Source organism: Rana temporaria, chromosome 9 (genome assembly GCF_905171775.1).
Source record: "Rana temporaria chromosome 9, aRanTem1.1, whole genome shotgun sequence".
NCBI classification, from domain to species: domain Eukaryota; kingdom Metazoa; phylum Chordata; class Amphibia; order Anura; family Ranidae; genus Rana; species Rana temporaria.
In genome coordinates, this window is record NC_053497.1 from 103,180,362 (window position 1) to 103,204,388 (window position 24,027).

The window sequence follows — 24,027 nt, forward strand, 5'->3', positions numbered from 1 at the left end:
TTTTTCATCTCAGTTTTTGTGTTGTTTTTTGCTCATCTCACTACACGCTACGCTACCTCCCCTCTCCCCACATTATATTTTTTATACCTCCACCCATTTCGTACATGGACTGATGCCTACAGGCACGCATTATTTGTTCTGGACTCCTGTGCTCGAGGTGGACTTGAGACACTGTCGCCGTACGGCGTTGCCATTAATCCCCAACGGTCATGGCTACCACACCTATAGTATCATGGAATGTCCGTGGTGTCCATGACCCCCTGAAGCGCACTATGATTGGCTCATGCCTGAAGAAGTTCCATCCCGCAGTAGTGGGTCTCCAGGAGACTCATCTTACGAAAGACACTATAGGATGCCTGGGACTTTCCTGGGTGGGCAAGGCATACCACTCCACTCACACCTCCTACTCTCGGGGGGTGAGTGTTTTGGTTCACAAATCCTTGGCCTACCAGGAAATAGAATTGGTAATAGACTCCCAAGGGAGATATGTTTTTCTGCATTGCAAACTCTTTACTGTGACAATGATACTTGCTTTTGTATATATTCCCCCCCCCTTTTCTAGAGAGGTTATACAATGTCTCCTGTCACACTTAGCTGATAAGCCTGATATACCTGTCATGATTATGGGGGACTTTAACGGGTGCTTGGACCCCAGGCTGGATAGACATCCACCGGCCATACCACCGCTGGGGGGCAGAGGCACTATTTTGAGCCGCCTGCTGGCGGAGGTGGGTTGGATTGATGTTTGGAGAGTCAGACACCCGACGACCAAACAATTCTCCTGCTTTTCTAAGACCCATGGGTCGCTTTCACGCATTGATCTGTGCGTGGGGTCCACCCAGGTTCTGCATATGGTCTCCAAGTCGGAATACCTCCCCCGAGGGGTATCGGACCACTCACCCCTGGCAGTACACCTTATTACCCGCCCGGTCTCCTCCCTGCCCAGGGCCCCCTGGAAAATGAACGCATTCTGGTTAAAACTGTTCACCTCTCATGAGCGAATAGGGCTGCAGATAGGGAAATACTTTACGGAAAATGGCCAAGGGGGTGATGCAGTCGAGGGGTGGGATGCATTCAAGGCTTGCCTTAGGGGCACGTTTATTGCTGAAATCACTGCCGTTAAGCGCAACTCCGCAGCACTTCTAGAACAGGTCGGGGACCAGGTGCAGAGACTGGAACTACAATATGTAACAGATCCCTCGGACTCCGCGAGGGACGCTTGGATATCGGGCCAGGACTCCCTGGACCGGTTGAGAGCGTCCACCGCGGAAAAGAAACGTTTTTTTACCAAGCAGGCTTTTTACGAGGAGGGGGAAAAGACGGGCAGACTTTTGGCCAGGATTGCCAGGTCCCAACAGGCGTAACCGGCCATAGGAGAAATTCGCAACTCTCAGGGGAGGCTAGTGAACGATCCAGAGCAGATAGTTGCCGTGTTGGCGACCTTCTACATGGATCTGTATAAACCCTGTGACGACTACCCTGACAGTGAGCTACAAACATACATAGAAGAAGTGGCTCTTCCGGTGTTGTCCCGACAGGCCCGAGCTGCAATGGACGCTCCCCTTACCCTTGACGAATTAACGAAGGCGGCTGCCTCCTTCCCTACCTGTAAGGCTCCGGGAGACGATGGGATCCCTATGGAGGTATACACCCAATATGGGGGGGAGATTCTCCCCAAACTCCTAGAGGTCTTTAATGCTGCTTTTGAACAGGGGAAGCTACCCCCCTCCATGACAAGGGCAAACATTATTCTTTTGCTGAAACCAGGCAAGGACCCCCTCGACCCAGGCTCATACAGGCCCATCTCCCTGCTGCAGAGCGACGTAAAAATTTTAGCCAAAGTACTAGCCATGAGGGTTAACACGATTATTCTATCCATAATCCACCCTGACCAGGCGGGATTTATGCCACGTAGTTCCACCGCGACCAACCTTCGCCGCCTGTACCTAAACATGCAGACCCCATCGGACACCGTCGGCCAACGGGCACTGTTGTCACTTGATGCCAATAAGGCTTTCGACAGTGTCGGCTGGCGGTATCTGTGGGTGGTATTAGCCAAGTTTGGCTTCGGCCCTAATTTCTTGAGGTGGGTGAGACTGTTGTATGACGCGCCCCAGGCGGCCGTGCGGCTGTCGGACCGGATGTCTCCTGCCTTCGCTTTGGGCAGGGGGACCAGGCAGGGCTGTCCCCTGTCCCCCCTGCTCTTCGCCTTGGCGATTGAGCCCCTGGCGGCCCTGCTGCGGGACTGCCCAGCAGTAAGGGGCTTCCGATACGGAGACATGCATGAGAAACTCATGTTGTACGCCGACGACATGCTCCTGTTTCTGGAAGATACAGATGAATCCCTGAGCCAGGTGATGTCCCTTGTGGTGAGGTTCGGACATTTTTCTGGCCTCACCATAAATTGGACTAAATCCGCGTTGATGTACTTAGACGGACCTCCTCAGTCCGAGGGTAGCCCCTCAACCCCTGTCCCGGTAGTGTCCTCTTTTAAATACCTAGGGGTGCATGTTTCCCCCATAGTGACTGACTATAGTCGTTTGAATATCTTTCCCCTACTGACCAGGTTTAGAGACAAGATCCACATATGGAATAGGCTGCAAATGTCCCTCGCGGGTAAGACCAATCTCATTAAGATGATCCTGATGCCACAGTTGCTGTACCTGCTCCACAATTCCCCGATAGTCATCACCCTCAAAACTTTTAGAGTGGTAAACTCGCTCTTTAGACAACTGCTATGGCACACCAAAACGCCCAGGATAAAGCTGGAGCAATTGCAGCGGCCCAAGGAGGGAGGGGGGCTGGCACTCCCCAACCCATGGATCTACTACCTAGCTGCGCAGCTACAGCACCTAATTGGTGCTATGTCTCCGGCCCCGGCCGGCTCCTCGGCCAGGCTTTTATTGTTTGGCACTGGGGCCCGGTCGATTCCGGAGGGACTTGAGGCTCAGCACTTCCAGAAGCCCAATAGGAAAATGCCCACATATGCACTTACCCAGAAGGTGTGGAATAAGGCGAGGCAGCTCCAGGGGGTCACAGGGTTTACTGAATACAGCCCGATATGGGATAACGACACTTACACGGAATTAGCCAAACTAGATCAGGGCCCCCGGTGGAGCCTTCGGGGTATTAGCCTACTCAAACAGATTTTTCATAGGGGCACTTTGCTCCCATTTGATACTTTAAGGTCCAGATTTGCGCTCCCACAAAACATGCTTTTTTACTATGTCCAGCTGCAACATGCAATCAGGGCCCAGGGGGGCGCGGTGGAGTGGGCTCAGTCCCCCACTCCGGTCTTCCGCGTCCTACGGGACGCTTCGGAGACCAAAGGCATTATCTCACTGTGCTATAATATGCTGCTTGACTCTTTTCTAGAGGGACATCCTATGAAGGTGGCAGATCAGTGGGAAGAGGACGTTGGGCCATTGACAGGTGACATGTGGGAGGAGGCACTGCAGGTGGTCAATAGTTGTTCCCTTAACGTCGCACAGAGAATATCGCAACTATATATCCTACTACGGGTCCACTACACCCCCGTGAAACTCTTTAAAATGGGCAGGGTCCCTGACCCCATGTGCAACAGGTGCAGGGTAGGGACGGGTGATTTGATTCACCTGCTCTGGCGTTGCCCCAAACTCCACAGGTTCTGGAGGGAGGTCATGGACACGCTCAACTCTGTCTTCCAGACTACCGTTCCCTTAGAACCAGTCTATTGCCTGCTCGGAGTACTGGAGGGGGCGGTATCGGAGGAGATAACTAGAATAGCACTCAATAGAGCTTTATTCCAGGCCAGGAAGGTCATTCTCCTGAAGTGGAAACTGGAGGCACCCCCCACGTTTAAACTATGGGTGACACATATGGGCAAGATGCTTGTAATGGAAAGGTACATTTATCAGCACAGGGGTAGGGTGGGCAAGTTTGAAAGAATATGGGATCCATGGCTCGCCACACCCGGCCTGAGCCCTGTGGAGCTCGTCCAGATGAGATTGTTAGGAGGTAACTAAATTCGCTAGATATGGAAGAGTGGGAAGGGAGGACGCAATATAGGGTAGGATGCATACATGCTTGGTATCTGACGAAGAGTTGTATGTGTAGTGTATTGTTTATACCTTGTATGAGATGTCATACTGCTGTTTTCTTGTTTGTTCTATGAGCAATAAAAACTTCTCTGATATAAAAAAAAAAAAAAAGAATGACCCAGTCATAGTCCAGATCTAAATCCAATTGAGAATCTGTGGCAAGACTTGAAAATTGCTGTTCACAGACGCTCTCCATCCAATCTGACAGAGCCTGAGCTATTTTGCAAAGAAGAATGGGCAAAAATTTCACTCTAGATGTTCAAAGCTGGTAGAGACATCCCCAAAAAGACATGCAACTGTAATTGCAGCGAAAGGTGGTTCTACAAAGTATTGACTGGGGGACTGAATACAAATGCATGCCACACTTTTCACATATTTGTAAGAAATTTTGAAAACCCATTTATTATTTTCCTTTCACTTCACAATTATGAGCCACTTTGTGGTTTGTCCCGGGAAGTGATTAGGACAATGTACGTTCTGGCAACAGGTATTTTCTGTATTTTTTTTATGCTCTTCGTGTGAGTAAAAAAAAGAAAAAAAGGAAAAATGAATGTAGCCACTACATCAGAGATCTGTAATCTGCAACATGTTGTATTTTTGTTCTTGGGTTTAGTTATGCTTTATGGATACATCATGGGTCCGTTAGACCCCTAATGTTACCCCTGCACTCTGTTGAAGTCAGTCAAGCACAGACATGGGTGCAACGGTCGGAGGGCTAAATCTGAGCCTGGAAGTGCTTAGAGCTCTTCTGGGATCATACTTCACAGGGAATAAGGTAAACATTTGTATGTCAAAATGATCAGGTGGGGATGTAAAGATTTTTTTTAATAGCAGCCAGAAGTTTGTTTAGATTCCGGCACAGAAATAATACCTATGTCAGTTATGGAAATAGTTATGAAATAAATTGGGGTGCCTCCAAGTAATCCTGCTCTTAATTTATGCATGGATTATACATATATCTCTGCTGAAACAATTTAGTGAGGTTTTTTGTGCCGATCTGCCAAGACAAATCCTGGGAATTGTTGTATTACTCTTCTAGTTGTAAACTGATGTGGCTGCCATTGTGGTTTTATAAAGGAAATTCATTTTCCGTTTTCTCTACCTCTGTCCACGCAGCCTCATCTATCCACACACAGAATTATAGAAGGATATGCATATCCCGTGGAGAGGCCTGTCTACTTCTACACACGGCGCCACGGATGGGCAGATTCTCTATGCCAAGCTGTCATATTATGAACACAGCCTGTCAGTTTTGTACTGAAGTCAGACAAACAGACGGCTGACATCATAAGTTTCACTGATGCTTCTCAGTTTGCCATCAAGAGGCAGTACTGTATTCAGCATACAGTCCATGCAGCTGCTAAGTAACTCCTATATGCTGAATTAAAAGCCCTATATCCCCTCAAAAGCCCCCATCGGTAGGGTGGTGTGTTGTCTATATGTACAGAGGGTAAAAATTACACATATAGCCAGAGAAATAAATTGTATGTAAAGCCAAAAAAAAAAAAACACTTTCATTTTAGTTTTGTGTCTCTTCTGGGCAGAGATTCACCCTCTCTTCTTGCCATGGTGGATACCACTGTCTCCACAACAAAAAGTAATATGAATTAAAAAAGATGTAAAGCAGAACTTTACCCATAACAGTTTAATAACAATAAATATTCTTTAACAAGAGAACATACATTCCACATAATAATTATGCTACCAAAATAGTGTGTGCTGTAAATTGCCTCCAGCATTGCTCCTGTTTCTTCTTGCTGGAGGCCGCCATTTTGTTGAAGCCCAGAGCAGCCACTTCCTTATTGGAAACTCTCCCCACTCTCCTTCTCAAAAACGATGGGGTTAAAAGTGGTGGGTGAAAAATCTGGTGCAGCTGTGCCTGGTAGCCAATCAGCTTCTAACTTCATCTGGTTCAATTAAGCTTTGACAAAAAACAAAAAAAAAAAAAACTGTAAACTGATTGGTTTCTATGCTGAGCTGCACCAGATTTTGCACTCTTCCGTTTTAGTAAATCAACCCCTATATGTCACTTTCTGAAATTAAAATATGTACATTTTCAGCTGTGATTGTTTGTCTTTGTCCAGATAGACGCAGGCAGACATTTTAAGCTGGTCGTACATGGATCAAAATTCAGGTTCAGCAGGAACAGGCCAAATTTTTATCCATGTATGGACAGTCGACTTGTGTACAACCAACCTGTTGGAAAGTTTTCTCTCAATCAGCATTGCTGGCTATGGCCAGCGGTGCAGATTAGTGAATTTTGACAACTGGAAAGTCACCCCGTCCCCTGTCAAAATACGAGGGAGGGATTACCCCATCCACAATCGAATGTGTGGATGGCGAAAAGCAACTACTGTATTTGCTGGCGTATAAGACTACCTTTTACACGTAAAAAAAAAAATACCCAAAAATCAGGGATTGTCTTATACGCCGGGTCAGCTGCTCGGATGCCTGCTGGATGTGCGGTAACACTGTATGCAGCTGTATATACAGTATATACCGCTTAGCCAGTCCCGGTGAGCGATGTATTCAAATGAATACAGAGCCTGTTCGGATCGGAGTAACAACCTCTGCCAATCCGAGGAGGCTACATACAGTAGCCTGCTCGGATTGGCTTTGAGAGTCAGAGAGCCGTGGGCTGATGATGTTACAGCCTCTGCCAATCCAAGCAGGCTTTGTATTCATTAATAGAATAAATTGCTCGCCGTGATTGGCTCCAGCACGAAGGAAGAAGAATATGGCTCCAGCTCCAGCAAGAATGAAGAAGAATATGGCTCCAGAAGGAAGAAATATGAAGTGTTGGAAGCCTCGGAAGGGGGGGGGTCGTCTTATACGGTGAGTACAGGCAAAAAAAAAAAAAAATCTTAAAAAAAAAGTAAAATTAGGGGGTCGTCTTATACGCCTGGTCGCCTTATACACCAGCAAATACGGTATTTTTCTTTTGTTTAACCCGCTGGTTAAACTAAAAAAATTAAATAAAAAAAAGAAGAAGGCTCATGTATGGCCGGTCTTTAGCTCCATTCAAACTTGGTGTTTTGGGATGTCAGAATTGTTGTAGTTTCAGGTGCCATTATTTTCAAAGGCACCTAAAAAGCGGTGAGGTTTTTCCCATGTTTTATTGTGTGGCAAATCGCATCATGTGAAGCTTTTCACCCAAAAATCAGGACAACTCTCATTCACCAGCTTCCATGCAACATTCCTTTGTGATAAAAGTATCCTTCTTTAGGTCAGTTTCCATAGGTTATTCCCTCCGTGCTGGAGGGAATAACCTATGGAAACTGACCTAAATTTCAATCCAATCAAATTTTTACTCTTGTCGTCTCTAATGTTGCATCAGAAATTCCTTATTAGTTTTCAATAAAAACAGTAAGAGACTTGCAACGTGTAGAAAGACTACTAGAGAGCATGAGTCCTTTACAAGTCAATTCTTCCACATTTAGCATTTGTTTTCTACAGCCCTTGACCATCACTATAAATTATATTTTTCTCAGCAATATCAATTCTGGAAATTCAGAGAAATAAAAATACACAAAAGAGAAAATGGAACAGATGGTACAGAAAGGAAATAAAACGAAACTCTTTAACTAGCAGAAACATGATGAATTCCATTAGAGTTTAGATTTTAGATTTTCTCCGATGGAATTCCGATGTGATTTGGCCGGGCAAAAGCCTGATCGTGTATACTCGGCATTAGAGAAAATCTCAGTCACTGTCAAGTATACAACTAACAAACAGCATCCATCTTCCAGGCCTGCATGGCAACATTAGGTTTCTTAGAAGAAAATAGAAATCTCACCCTTATCCTTCTCATGGCTGCCACAATTTCCACCCGGCTGTTGGGTCTCGGGACATCCAGGCTGCCAATATACTAGAAAGAGATACAGATAGTTAGGATTCTGATCTGCAATGAAAGGCTTGTACAAAATCCTGCCATGAGGAACTAAATAGTAGTGTTGCACCAAAATTTAAAATTCTGGACCGAAACTCGGGGCGCACAATGGACAGGTTTTTAAATTGAATTAATGTGGCTGGCCTTTTTGCATTGAAGTCAATGGGACGCAGTTTTTGCATTGAAGTTAATGAGACGCAGTTTGTGCATTGAAGTCAATGAGACGCGGTTTGTGCACTGAAGTCAATGGGATGCAGCATGCGATTGACACCTTTTTTTTATTTCTATCGGAAAAAATGCTGATTAAGCCTAGTTTCATCCAATAATTTTCAGCGGCCGATATACCAGTGCATCCCTACTAAATAGATCTAAAGACTGACGATGCCCACACACTACAATCTTTTTGTACGATCTCCTTTAGATTTACCAAATCTTTCAATTTACAAGTCAGGGTATTACACTAAGGCTAGGTTCACACTGCTGCAATGTCATACATTGCATGTGATTCGCACTGCACTGCAGTGCAAATCACATGCAATGTCTGTGCAATGCAAATTCAGCCATACAGATTGTATGGCTGAATTTGCATTGCATTCGGCCCAAAGTCGTGCAGGACCCTGTTTTTGGTCCGCACCAAAATCGGATTGCATGTGTGTTAACACCCATGCGATCCAATTCCTGTCCGAATGTACAGTTCGCACTGTGATATGTGAACCAATCTGTGGGTGTCATTAACTTTGTATTGATACCTGCAGTGGTTCGTATAGGGCAGTGTGAACTGTATGCGAGTTGTATGCGATGCGGGAACCCGTACTGGATTTGCACAAGTTCTTGCATTGCAGCAGTGTGAACCGAGCCTTAGCCCTGGTTCACATTGGTAAGATTTGAGATGCGATTTGACATGTCAGATCGCATCTCAAATCGGCGGCATTTGCCGGCAATGGAACAGTCCTGCACAGATGTCCCTTTAATTGCGGCCAAAATCGGGACTGCCAGCTGAACTCGCACGGCTTCACTCCCGCAGCCCAGTGTGAACCTGGGCTTAATGTTGTTCTAAAACTACAGAAACATTTTTAAATTGAATTATAACATGTATGGCCAACTTTCGTCAGCTCTAAACCATACGAGATACTTTCTTGCTTTCAAAGAGGTACAAACTCTTCACTTGCCTCAATTTTCCACCTATTCTCTTCCCCTTTACTTTCCCAACCCCTCTTTCCAGCTTCCTTTTTTCTTACCCCTGGCACTCCTACTCATCATTTCCCTTTCTATGATGGATATTTAAATATAGTATACAACACACCCTCCTCTTAATTCATGCCAGTTTTTGTAAAATCAACAAAGATCTCCATTGTACAATGTTATGCAAGCCACCCTTTCTGGAAACACAATTCACTGTTGAACATGATACCAAAAACAATTGTTTTATTAAGTTCAACAATATCATATTTTGTATGTCTTGAATGACCTGAGACAACTTCCTTTCTCTGTTTATACAATACTGAACATAAAGACAGATTATACATTAAAAAGAAGTACAGAAAGATGCAGACAATCTTGCCCCTGACAAAGCATACGTAAAGCTGGCCATTTTTCGTTCATCCATTGGGCACAATCAAAGTAGACAGAGAAATCTCCAGGCTGAACTTTGTATTGTGACAGTGGCACCCTACTGGACAATTTTCCAACATGTCCCTTCAGCATAAGTCAATTAAACAATCGACTTCTGTCGAGTGGGGGAGCCTACACGCTGATCACATTTCAATCAGTGTATGGTCGAATGCCGCGTACACACGATCGAATGTTCGATGTGAGCTTTTGGTCGGACATTTGCTGTCGGAATTTCTGACATCAAATATTTGAGAGCTGGTTCTCAATTTTTTCCGACAACAAAAGTGCTTGTCGGAAATTCCGATCATCTGTATGCAATTCCGACGCACAAAAATCCTACGCATGCTCGGAATCATTGAACTTCATTTTTCTCGGCTCGTCGTAGTGTTGTACGTGACCCCGTTCTTGATGTTTGGAATTTCCTACAACATTTGTGTGACCGTGTGTATGCAAGACAAGTTTGAGCAAACATTCCGTTGGAAAAAAATCCCCAGTTTTGTTGTCGGAATATCAGATCATGTGTATGCGGCATAAGACCTCATCTTGAATGTACAGTTTCGTTTTTGGCATCAGTACACAAAAAGGATGTTGCTTAACTGGAGAGAATGTTCTACCATCGGATGTTTTTTTATATGTCTAAATTATTGTGTTCTATTTTGTAAAATAAAAAATTCAATTTTTAACTATATTTGCATTATTGATTTAACCGACACCGTTTAAAGACCCCAGGGTTTGTTACCCTTCTTCCCATTTTCCTAAAATGTACTCTCATAGGGGAGGTGGTGTCTAGATTTGAGTATCTGTATCCCACAAATTGACTTCAAAACATTTACCTACTCTGTTCAAAGGAATTGCACAGAGTGGCCCCCGAACCTCTACTTCTCGGTTTCCGTTGGTGCTCCTGGCTCCTCCCACAGACAGCGAGACTACGCCCTGTGCCTTCATCACTGGGCTTGATTAACAGTAGAGGGAGCCAGTGGCTCCTGCTGCCTTAGCAAAGCCCGAGAGACCAGGAAGTGAGGAAAGAGAAAAGCTGCAGAAGGGCACAGCGCTGGATGGAATGAGGCCTCAGGTAAGTGGGTGGTACTGATGCCTAAACATTTTTCACCTGAATGAAAAATATGCATGAAGTTAAAAAAAGGTTTAGGCTTTATAGCCACTTTAAATACTCAGATTTAGTAATTGCCTTCATAGGCTGTGCATATGCTGCCCTCCTGTTCTTTCCTCCTTTTCCCTTCCCCCTCTTCCAGCCCCCCACTACTTCTCCTCATTCTCTCTCCTCCCCTTACCATCCTAAGGGGTATCGGCATATCCCATGCTGAACGCCCAGTGAATCATTCCAGAAATGCTTCTCGATTATTCATTGACAGGATTTTTTGTATCTGTTACATGTATTCTACCGTACCTTGACTTGTACACTCTTGTATAATTTCTTAATATACCTTTTCAATCGACAAACAGAAGAGTAAAAGCTGTAAATCATACAGGGAACCCAGGACGTTGTGGAAAGAGATTGCCAGCAGAAAGGCGGGAATTAAACATTTTTTCACTCACAGTCGCACCATTTCTTCAAAAGGTTTAAGTTCACGTTGGATTGCCAAAGTATTGTTTGTGTTGTACAATGCTCCTATAAAAGGAAGTATGCTGTGACCATTAAACTTCCTTTAAAGCATGGGTCTTCAAACTACGGCCCTCCAGTTGTTCAGGAACAACAATTCCCATCATGCCTAGTCATGTCTGTGAATTTCAGAGTTTTACAATGCCTCATGGGATGTGTAGTTCCGCAACAGCTGGAGGGCCGTAGTTTGAGGATCCCTGCTTTAAAGGGTTAGTTTAACTTTTAAATTGAACAGGTGGACACCTAAACTCCCCCCCCCCCTCCATCCCCATTGTACTTGCCTCCATGGGTGAGGAGCGGTCAGTGCAAATGCAGCCAGTATAGCAGTTCCGCGCCACGAAATCTCTGCTCTTCCCTTTTCTATAGGACTTTCAGGATGGATCAGTGCGATTCTGATTGGTGAAATCTGTCACGTGCCAGTGCTGAGCAGATTCACCCTGATCCCTCCTGGAAGACCTACAGAAAAGGGAAGAGCAGAGATTTTGTGACCCGGGACTGCTACGCTTGTTGCGTTTGCACTGACCGCTCATCGTCCATGGAGGCAAGTACAATGGCTACAGAAAGAATGGGAAGAGAAAGGGGGATTTCAAATCCACAGACAACTACATCAGCTGCATGGATACTTACAGCTCATCTCCCACCGAGGTAAGTACAGTGGGGAAAAAGGGGGGTGGGGTATGGTGTTAGTTCACTTTTTTTTCTGAAAAGGTGAACTAATATTTCAGTTTATTGCAAATGACAATGGAGCATGCTTTTCTCTGTATTTGGAAAGACTTCTTCATAGTAGAAACAGTGAAAATGTGGAATAGATTTCCACAGGAGCTAGTTCTAGCCAGCTCAGTAGATATTTTTTTGTTTCAAAGAGGGATGTACCGGTATGTCTAAATGCACAGACTAGATCCAATAATATTTATAAGTAATAAAACTGTAGATTATCGCATTTTGCCCACCTCTTGATTACCTGTAGGTTTAGGGTTCTGTAGATGCAGGCTGTTTCAATAATTTTTATTATATCACAAAAAAGTGACCAACATATGGAGCCAAGTGTGCCCTCGAAGGTACAAAGACGCGTACCAGCCAAAAAATAAAAACTCCTGCATAGTGAATAGTTGGCATCATACAAAAAGGTATGTAGAGACAGCCACAGGAAGAAGGAGGAAAGCATGAAACAGGAACAAATGAGAAGCAAAAAGTAGGTAGGAAAAAGTGTGTGTGTGTGTTTGTGGGGGGGGGGGGTTTGAAAAGCCATAACCCATCCAGCCACTATTCCTGGTCAGCACTGTAGCAGCCGGCACTCAAGGGATTGAAGATACTGGGGGAGATTCAGATAGAGATACGCCGTCGTATTTCTGAGATCCGACGGTCGGATCTATGCGAGAGGTTCATAGAATCAGGTTCCGCATAGATCTCACTAAGATCAGACAGGTGTAAGTGACTTACACCGTCGGATCTTAGGCTGCATTCTCCCGCTGGCCGCTAGGTGGCGTTGCGTTTTTTACACACGTTTTTTACGTCGTTTGCGTTCGGCTTTTTCCGGCGGATAGTTACCCCTTCTAAATGCGGCGTATCCTATGTTAAGTATGGCCGTCATTTGGGTATGAGGGGACGCTACGTTGTGGACTATCAACGGGGAAGGTGCATTGGGGAGGCCTGGACCCCCTATGTTCCGGGGATCTGGGACTCCCCGTACATCCGAATTTTATTATTTCTGCATGTGCACTTTTATTCCCCTGGTTGCCGCCTGGGGCTTCCCTCATCATGGTGGCCATTTTCTTTTTTCTTTTTGTTAAGCACCCACAGGTGGTGCATAGATCTAACATACACCCACCCACCCGACGGGCGTTCCCTCCAGGCCTCCCCGTTCTGCACATTTTTCTTTGGGTTTGTTCTCCCTATGATTGTTGACCAAGTTATTCAACTGTTTTATTTTCTCTTTTTTTGTTTGAATCTCCGACTGTCATGTTCTGGTGTGTCCACCCGTCGTGGCTGGGACGCTGTGGGACGCTGACTTATGTAGTGCTCGGCGGTGGACTACTTCCCCGCTTTGCACGAACAAATGTATGACTTCATAGTCCCATGGGGTCCCACCACGATATGTAATGATTGTTTATTTTGCCGTTATTTCTTGATGTGTATTGTATTGGTGTGTTGTGCACGGGGCTCTCCCCGTGAACTACCCACGACCCCCAACCTAGGCCTTTCAGCTGCCTTTACGGCGATGGCTGAACCGTTGCTTGCAACGCTATTAGTGTGGCCAGTTTGGCCCGTCTTTTCTTCTGCTCTCTTTCTCTCTCCTCTTTCCCCTGTCCCCCCCTTCCCACAACCCTCTCTCTCCCACCTCCCTCCCCCGGAAGCAGTGTGCTCCCCACTGGTAGGTACTTGTCCCCTTTTGCTGCGTTATCCTAATGGCTAATCCCGATTGCTTGACGGTTTCGTCCCTGAACTGTAGGGGGTTTAATACACCTGAAAAGAGGAGACAGATTGCATTTCATTTCCATAAGCTCCGTACCCAAATTCTCCTCCTACAGGAGACCCATTTTAGGTCTGATTCTATCCCACAGCTTTCCCATAAACATTACCCTACATGGTACCATAGTACTAACCCATCGGCAAAATCGAGGGGGGTCTCCATTGCATTCCATGCCTCTTTTACACCAAATGTTGTGGACTCCTATGTGGACCCAGCCGGGAGATTTATCTTTCTCAAATTGTCTTATAAAAATGTGATTTACACAGTTGCTAACATATATTCTCCTAATCAGGACCAACTGCAGTTCTTCACCTCCATGACCTCCCGCCTCAGAAAGTTCGGCACGACTAACATGATCCTGGGCGGTGACTTCAACGTTGCCCTGCTGCCTCGTTTGGACTCGTCAACCGGTAAGTCCTCACACTCCTTAGCTAGTCTGACCAAGCTACGTTCTATCTTTACAGATCTCTCCCTTGTTGATGTATGGAGGGTCTTGCAGCCCACAGATAGGGACTACACGTATTATTCCCCTGCACACTCCTCCTATAGCAGACTGGACTATATCCTCATTTCCCAATCCCTACTGGACCTCTCCCCTAGTGCGTCTATAGGTCTCACTCTTTGGTCAGATCATGCACCTGTGCATGTCGCACTAGGTAAGACCCCCACGCGAAAACCTAGATCCTCCTGGCGGCTTAATGACAACCTACTTTCGGATCTGGCGTGTACTGAGGACATTATTCAGACTATCTCACATTTTGTTTCTGATCATGCCCGGGACGATACGAATCAGCTGACGAAATGGGAGGCCCTTAAATGTGTCCTCCGGGGCAAGTTCATACAACACGGGTCTAGGCTAAAAAAGGCTAAGTCGGCAGACGTTACCCGTCTCCTCACTACTATCGCGTCCCTCGAGGACCCACACAAGCGCTCCCCGGATCCGACCATGTTGGTTGATCTGGCTAACGCCAGGCGAGATCTGTTGCGGATTTTTGCTGAACGCTCTTTGGTGGCCAGGGATAAGGGGCGCTTTACGCATTACTCCCAGGCAAACAAATGTGGACGGCTGCTGGCGAACACCCTGCAACCACGCCTAAGCAGAAAACACATCCCCCTAATCGTTTCTCCCAACAAAGGCAAACTGCAGACTAACACAGCTATTGCCGAAGAATTTCGACAGTTCTATGCAGCCCTTTACGACCTTCCCTCTCCAACGCCCATGCCTTCTACGCACCCCCCTGACTTCCCGAGCGACTTGCTCACATATATTACAGAAACGGCCCTCTCGACGGTCCCCGACTCCTCCGCTGAGGAACTGGAATCCCCTTTTTCGGTGGAGGACTTCCTTTCCGCAATTAAGAAGCTCAAAAACGGTAAAAGCCCTGGCCCCGATGGGTTCACCCCACGTTTCTACAAAACGTTTGCTCCTCAACTAGCCCCCCTCATGACGAAAGCCTTCAACGCCATAGATGATGGCGCTTCTCCTTCTGCCCTCCTTCTGGCCCAAATAGCAGTCCTGCCCAAACCCGGTAAGGACCCGTCTTATTGCGCAAACTACAGGCCCATATCCCTCCTAAACATAGACCTGAAACTTTTCGCTAAACTATTGGCCGACCGAATATCTCCGTTGCTCCCAGATATCATCCATGGAGACCAAGTGGGGTTTGTCCCTGGCCTCGAGGCCAGGGACACCACCAAAACGATACACCTCATAGCTTACGCCCAAAATCATAGAATCCCTGCGTGCCTCCTTTCCTGTGATGCCGAGAAGGCATTCGATCGGGTCAGTTGGCAGTTCTTGTATTCCACCCTGGCTCAAATAGGCCTAGGCCCTAAGATGCTGGCCCGCATCAAATCCTTGTACTCCTCCCCCACTGCCTCCGTCTCGGTCAACGGAATACAATCCAGTACGCTATCCATCAAAAATGGCACCAGGCAGGGTTGCCCCCTTTCCCCCCTTCTATTTGCCCTTGTGATTGAGCATTTAGCTCAGGCACTTAGAGCAAATCCGAAAATCCAAGGGATCCAAACGCCCTCTTCCCACTGTAAGCTCTCTCTATATGCGGACGATTTACTCCTGTATGTCACCCAACCCCACACCAGTATCCCCTCAATTTTGGCTGAAATTGAAAGGTTTGGCGCGCTGAGTAACTACAAATTGAACCTGTCCAAAACAGAGGCACTGAACCTCTCCCTCCCGCCTTCCACTTTAGCCGCCCTCAAACCCAATTTCTCGTTCCAATGGAAAGAGAAATCAATTTCCTATCTCGGGACTGCAGTCCCGCACCGATTATCAGACATCTTTGCCCTAAACTACAGCCCGCTCCTCACCAAACTTCGACACCTCATGGAGGCCCGTATGGATCTGCCGGTGTCGTGGTTCGGACGTATGAGTACGCTCAAGATGGATATATTGCCCAAACTTCTGTACCTGTTCCAGGCCCTTCCAATAGCCCTCCCTTCAACTTTTTTTCGTACGGTGCGATCCATGGCCATTCAGTTTACATGGAGACGTAGCCGACCTAGGCTGAAGCATAAACTCCTTTGTTGCCCAGTGTTGAGTGGGGGAGCAGGTCTCCCAGATTTCGAACACTACCATGCATCGGCGGTACTCTCCCGGATTCTGGAGTGGTTCCCTCACCCGCTGGGTAAGGTGGCAGTGCGTGTGGAACAAGATATGTCCTCGACGGACCTGAGAGCCCTTCTTTGGGGCCATGCCACGTCCCACCGAGCCTTGGTAGGGATATCCCCCCTAACTAGGGATGCCCTGACATTATGGTACCGTAGGAGGGAAACATACGCCCTTTCTACGGACCCTAGCCCCTTGACTCCTATTTTCGATAACCCAGACCTGCCGGAGGGTGGAGGCCTCCACTCCCTGGCTGGCCACCTCAGGCAAGACTGGCCCACGGCACGAAGCTTCGTTAACCCCGCTACAGGTTCCCTCATGTCGACCCCGACGTCAGCTTCCCCGAGAACGACTTGGCTCACCCAACTACACCTGACGGCCTATTGCAAGACACTCCACAGGTCCGGACAGGCCCACAGACCATTGACAGAATTTGAACAACTTTGCTCCTTTTCCTCCCCTCAGAGACACACCCTCTCTTTGATCTACAAATTGGTGCTAGGTCACACACATAGCGCCCCTCCCACATTCACGTTGGCTTGGTCAGAGGAGCTGGGGAGAGACATTAGTGAGGCAGAGTGGCATAAGGCCTTCTTTTTCACGCATAAGTCATCCATATCGAGTTATGCGCAGGAAAAAAATTACAAAGTACTTTCACGATGGTACCGGGTCCCGACCACCCTCAGGGTCATGTTTCCCTCGACCCCGGACTCGTGCTGGAGATGCACTGCAGCCAAAGGTACGTATAGCCACATTTGGTGGGAATGCGATAGGATACGCCCGTTTTGGGCCCAAATTTTCTCAATCTACTCGGACCTTTATGGCAAACCGCTCGCTCCCTCCCCGTTTATAGCCCTTCTCTCCATTTTGCCGGGTGCCATCAAGTTCCAGAAGAATTCCCTCCTGAGGTTTTGTTTGAGCGCTGGGAGGCAGTTGATTTCTAGGCACTGGAGGTCGTCCTCCTCCCCCTCCATCATAGAATGGATAAACGAAATGAATGGTATCATGCTTATGGAGGAAATGCAGGCCAGGTCTCTGGATAGGTATGCTAAATTTGTGTTTGGAGACAATACTCCACTTCGGATAAACTCAAAGACAGGGTTACCCCTGCAGGGTCCACCTGAGGACCAAGGGCTAGCCATGGAAACAACGCTGGGGGCTCCCTTCCAGTTTAGTTAATAGGTTTTACACTCTTCCCTGGATATTTACCAGGAGAGTTGGTCAGGGACATATTGTCGCATTCCTGCTGGAGGCCGAGCACACCGCTTCCCATACCCCTTCCCCATCTCCCCTTCCTTTTCTCTTTACTTCTCTCCTTGTTTCCTTTCTATTGTTTCTTTTTCTGGCTGACTCTTCAGCTACTTCATGGTGACACCTTCGCACAATCCTACTGATGCACACGGTCATTTACTTGTACTCTAGCATTTTCGCATTGTTCGAGTTTTGTATCATGGTATTTGGCAGTTCTGGCTACTTCACCACATTGGTCGATTCGACCCTTCCCACTCCCCTGGGCCTGGACGCAGATGGATCCCATGGGGGCGCCCAGGCCGGAGGGGGGTCTTAATAGACCAGGGCCATACCCTATGCGTAGTGAAATTTGCGATTCATGTATTTTACTGCAATGACTTCCTGTTTTGTTTTATGCCTTATGTAATAAGGATTAAATATGTTGCACGTTTTATGTTTTCGGACCTGAGCCGCCCTATGTCGGGCCCTCGGCCGCACCATGTTCTACTTTTTTTTATACTGTCTAAAAATCTCAATAAATCTTTATTGAACCTTAAGTATGGCCGTCGTTCCCGCGCCGAGTTTTGAATTTTTACGTCGTTTGCGTAAGTCGATTCAGAATACGGCCGGACGCAAGTTACGCTCACGCCAAAACCAATGACGTCCTAGCGACGTCATTTGGAGCAATGCACGCTGGGAAATTTAGCCGGCGGCGCATGCGCAGTTAAATCGGCGTGGGGACGCGCCTGATTTAAATAGTACACTCCCCCTAGCTGCAGAATTTGAATTCCGCCGGGGGATTTACGATACGCCGCCGCAAGTTTTGAGGGTAAGTGCTTTCTGAATACAGCACTAGCCTCTAAAACTTGTGCCGGCGGATCGTAAATCAGATAGATTACGCGGATCTAAAGATCCGCTGATCTATCTGAATCTACCCCACTGTATCCAAGGATTCCAGACTCTCTCAAACTTTGGAGAGGTATCCCTGAGTTTGCTGACCAGCTTTCCGTTTGTCATAACCCAAATAAGTTTGCACTTCATCAGATCAACCAGTGGCTTTTTCCAAGCGGTCTAGATGCAGGTTTTCAAATGCATTTATTTTTTTGCTTATGAACTTGTTACTTTTTTCAATGTAACTACACTATATTACCAAGTATTGGGATGCCTGCCTTTACACACACATGAATGTTAATGGCATCCCATCCCATCTACGCTCTAATTCATCCCAAAGGTGTTCTATCAGGTTGAGGTGCAGGCCAGTCAAGTTCCTCCACCCCAAACTCGCTCATCCATGTCTTTATGGACCTTGCTTTGTGCACTGGAGGGGTAATTATGGTGTGGGGTTGTTTTTCAGGGGTTGGGCTTGGCCCCTTTGTTCCAGTGAAGGGAATTCTTAAGGCGTCAGCATACCAAGACATTTTGGCCAATTTTTCTGCTTCCAACTTTGTGGGAACAGTTTGGGGGTGGCCCCTTCCTGTTCCAACATGACTGCGCACCAGAGTACAAAGCAAGGGGATGAATTACAGCAGAGATTGCGAGCCAGGCCTTGTCGTCCACATCAGTGCCTGACATCACAAGTGGGCTTCTGGAAGAAGGGTCAAACATTCCCATAGAGACACTCCTAAACCTTGTGGACAGCCTTCTCAGAAGAGTTGAAGCTGTTATAGGTCCAAAGGGTGGGCCAACTCAATATTAAACCCTATGGACTAAGACTGGGATGCCATTACAGTTCATGTGCGTGTAAAGGCAGGTGTCCCAATACTTTTAGTAATATAGTGTATGTTATTATGGTAATTAATAATAAAAACTAGCATTATTATTGTTTTTAAACTTATGGACATATGAAGTTTTGTTGTCCTAGGAGTGGATATTGAAGATTTTGGATTAATGGTTTTAGAATTTTTCATACGTATGCTATTAAAGGAAAAGTCCATCCCAACACTAAAATCTCTGCATCTACAGACAACCACGATCTAACACTAACCTATCTAGCCCTGTAAAAAAGAAATTAGTATACACAACTTTTTTGAAGCCGATCCAGTCCAGTCCAGTCTCCACCGGCGGAAGCTCTGCAGAAGAAACAGCTGACAACAGCTGTGAAATGAATGGGTAGGGACGTCACCCATAGACTTACTATGGTGCTTCCAATGTCGGCTGTGTCCTCTGCACCCACCTCCACAGCTCAGCGTGGGATCAGGTCAGATGGGCTTCAAAAAAGGTATGTATATGGCGGATTTCTTCTTTACAGGGTTAGCTAGGTTACTGTGAGATTGTGGATGTCTGTAGATGTAGAGATTTTGGTTGTAAAGGTTCATTTTTTTATTTTCTAAATAGGTTACTTTAAGCTAGTTTTTTCCTCTTTTGTAATTTAAGCTAGTGCATTGTTGGTTCACTTACCTTTTCCTTCAATTTCCCTTCTAAATGTTTTTTTCTTCGATTTCTTTGTTTGAATTTCTCACTTCCTGTTCCTCCTCAGTTTGGTGTTCAGTAAGCTGTTGTAAATGACTTTCCACCGCTCGGATGATGGTGGAAAGCTTACTGAGGAGAAACAGGAAGTGAGAAATTCAAACAAAGAAAAAAAAACATTTAGAAGGGAAATCGAAGGAAAATCGAAGGAAAAAGGTAAGTGAACCAACAATGCACTAGCTTAAAGGAACCTATTAAGAAAATAAAAGATGAACATTTACAACCCCTTTAAGGTGGACTTATCCTTTAAAACCTGAAAATGATTTGCTATACAGGAGTGCATACAGGTGCTGGTATATGTGGAGGGTGCTTTATATGCTTATATGAAGCATGTGGATATATGAAAGAGGGTGGATGAGAATATCCTATATAAAATATATTTAAAAAAAAAAAAAAATACACCGGGTTTTAAAATATAAAAAAAAAAAAAAAAAATTCCTGTGTGTTGTGAGACACTTACATCCATACATTTATTAATTTATGTACTTTTTGTGCACGCTCCTTTGTTTGAAGAGCCGTACAGCGTGTTTTTAATTATTCAGGTGATTTAAATGATTTAAAGTTTTGAATACTTGGTGGCTATAAATGTCCTCCCACCCTGGCCACCCCTTCCTCTACGATTAAGCCCAGTCAGGGTGAAATGCATCAGAGGTGTGTGGCTATGGATGGGGAATGTGTAGAAATCAGTACGATGGAATTAAGTACATGGTTGAACATGCAGCAAAATATATAGCTGTTTCATAATAATCAGTATGTATTCTAGGGCCGAAACAACTAATCGATTAATCGACAACTAATCGATTATGAAATTAATCGATTACAATTTTCATAATCGATTAATCGGCCAGTAACATAATGGGGTTAAAAAAAATTAGCCCTTTATAGTACAAAAAAGCAAATCGCTACTGTAAATATTACTTTCACTGTCCCACAGTAAACAAAATGAACCCCTTACAGTAGCGAATATTTGCTCTTTTTGTACTTATTTTTGTTTTTTTAACCCCCATTATGTTACTAAACATCTCAGGCCGGGTTCACACCTCTGTTTTTTGGTGCTTTTTGCAGAAACACACTACAGTTCATTTACATGTTTTCCTATGGGACACGCTCACATCCATGATTTTTTTTCAGCTGCTGCGTATTTGGAAAGGGCAAGGACTTTTTAACGCGAAACTGTGCCATTTTGTTTTTTTTGGTTCAATATACTTCAATGGAGAATCTGCAGAAAAGCATGCAATGTGTTTTTGCGGCAATTTGTGTTTTGTAATCTGCCCAACAACAAATTGGCCCCAAAAAAATTATATATGCACTTTTTTTTTTTTTTTTAAGGCTATTATCCGATTAATCGGAAAAAAAATCGGCCAACTAATTGATTATGAAAATAATCGTTCGTTGCAGCCCTAATGTATTCAACCTGCTATATGATCACCCAAATTTTGCAACATCAGTTCTGAGTGAAACTAGACTAGACCGTCTTCTCTAAGATTCAGTGAGGAAACGAAGGGGTGTTTACTCAACAAAATGTTCACATAGAAAAGGGAGCGTGTTAGACAATAAAGTGTCAATGCAGGCCACCACACATGGTGTGAACAAGAAAACATTCCATAAAACAGCAAAGTAATACAGCGTTCTGTCCACACAGGGGTTGATTTGGCACAGCAATAAATACAAATGGATTTTAGCCTCCTGACAATTCTGTAGCAAAGCTCTGTCCATTCCTCCTCAGGCTTCATGTACATGGGACATTTTAAAACCTCTCCTGAACGATGGAACTTGACAGATAGTAACCGTCATTTGAAAACATCCATTGTGGCACGTTTATATGGTGTGTGTGCGCATTTGGAATCGTTTTTTAGTGGTCTCTTCTCTCGCTCTTTCTCCCTTTTGCCGGGCACCACCGATGTCTTCTTCCAGCTCTTACCAGCGGGGGCCCGGTCTTCTGTGTCGCCTTCTTTGATGTTGACTCAACGCTCCCTCCCGCTGTAATGCCGGGTGTGCGGTGCGCAACGATTTATATTGGCCTCTTATGACGTCACAGTCCCAGCATGCCCTGGGTGGCGACAACATAATTACCCCACCCCCTTATGTCATCACCACCCGGAGCATGCTGGGACTGTGACGTCATAAGAGGCCAATATAAATCGTTGCGCACCGCACACCCGGCATTACAGCGGGAGGAAGCGTTGAGTCAACATCGAAGAAGAAGGCGACGCAGAAGACCGGGCCCCCGCTGGTAAAAGAGCTGGAAGAAGACAGCGGTGGTGCCCGGAAGAAGGGAGAAAGAACCGGAGAAGAGAGTGGAGAAGTCGGAAGACCCCCCGAAGTCGGAAGAAGGGAGAAGACCGGGCCACCGCTGGTAGAAGAGCTGGAAGAAGACAGCAGTGGTGCCCAGAAGAAGGGAGAAAGAACCGGAGAAGTGGGAAGAAGGGAGAAGACCGGGCCCCTGCTGGTAAAAGAGCTGGAAGAAGACAGCAGTGGTGCCCGGCAGAAGGGGGAAGACCCCCGAAGTCGGAAGAAGACCCCCGGAGCTGCCTAATAAACTACTTTTTACTTTACACTTTTTACCCCCCAGGTGAATGGGTAGTAAGCATTAATTTAACCCAAAAGCAATTGTAGCTTACCAATTCTTAGATGTGATAGCTGCATTAGTTTTCTTTTTTGGCATTCGTTCCTTAATTTTCACCTAGTGATCCTGCCAGTAGGTCTGTTTTCCAACAGAACAAGCTGTCCTGTGTAGCAGTTAGGAGGGATGAGACAAATTTATGTAAAACCTTTATCCCAAAGGAAAAAGAACTGCTGCTGTAACTAACTCTTAGCTGGTGTTGCTTTAACCACTTTACGCCCAGGCAATTGACAAAAGACGGCCACAAAGGTGGCTCTCAATTGCCCGGAGGACGTCTATGGACGGCCACTGGGGGGCCCGCGCTCCTGCGGAATCACTGAAGTGCCGATGCGCGTGCCTGGCGGCCGCGATGTCCCCCAGGCACCCGCGATCGGCGGATACACAGACAAGGACGTGGATCCACGTCCTGCCAGGGAGAGGAGAACAATGTTGTGTCCCTTGTACATAGGGACACAGCATCGGTCAACTCCCCCAGTCAGTCCCCCCCCCCCACACACTACACTCCCTAGTGTTAACCCCTTCACTGCCAGTCACAGTTATACAGTAATCAATGCATTTTTATAGCAGTGTTCGCTGTCTAAATTTGAATGGTCCCAAAAATGTGTCAAAAGTGTCCGATATGTCCGTAATGTCGCAGTCCTAAAAAAAAAAAAAAAAAAAAATCGCCGCCATTACTAATAAAAAAATAATAATTCTGTCCTCTATTTTGTAGGCGCTATAAAACTTTTGCGATTTTTTTTTATATAAAAATACGTAGAAGAATACGTATCGGCCTAAACTGAGAAAAAAAAATCGTTTAAAAAAATAAATAAAAAAAATTGGGATATTTATTAGAGAAAAAAGTAAAAAATTGTGTTTTTTTTTTCAAAGTTTTCACTCTTTTTTTGTTTATAGCGCACAAAATAAAAAAACGCAGAGGTGATCAAATACCACCAAAAGAAAGCTCTGTTTGTGGGGAAAAAAAAGGACGTCAATTTTGTTTGGGAGCCACGTCGCACGACCGCGCAAATGTCAATTAAAGCGACGCAGTTCCCGGAAGCTGAAATTTCGCCTGGGCACGAAGGGGGTTTAAGTGCCCAGTAAGCAAGTGGTTAATAGGTCAATGTATCTAAATTTGCTAGTGCATCTAACAGTCCCCTCCTCCCAGAGTAACAATGCTGCTGTCCTAAGGCATCTTTGTTGCCCCTTCATTCAGGATGGGGGCACTCCAATACAGGAGGGGTGTTACTGGACAGATCACCAGATGGGGGAAAAAAAAAAAAAAAAGCTTAACAAATTAAATACAATTCAGCCACCACATCCAACGATTGGTAAGCTGCAATATGGTACTTTTTTGTTTTAATACCCCTTTTTAAGCTGTTCTCACAGGACATAGAAGCAATCAATGACTACAGAACACTTGGAGCTAAATC

General features: G+C 45.7%; 1 protein-coding gene across 1 annotated transcript in view; it reads right to left on the reverse strand.

Annotated features, from left to right (window-relative positions):
- The window catches only part of LOC120913799 (carboxyl-terminal PDZ ligand of neuronal nitric oxide synthase protein-like), a 165,801-nt gene that overhangs the window by 116,658 nt on the left and 25,116 nt on the right, over positions 1-24,027 (reverse strand). Inside the window, exon 2 of the mRNA XM_040324020.1 lies at positions 7,876-7,947. Within this exon, the coding sequence (XP_040179954.1) occupies positions 7,876-7,947 (72 nt within the window). The remainder of the gene's footprint in view (positions 1-7,875; positions 7,948-24,027) is intronic.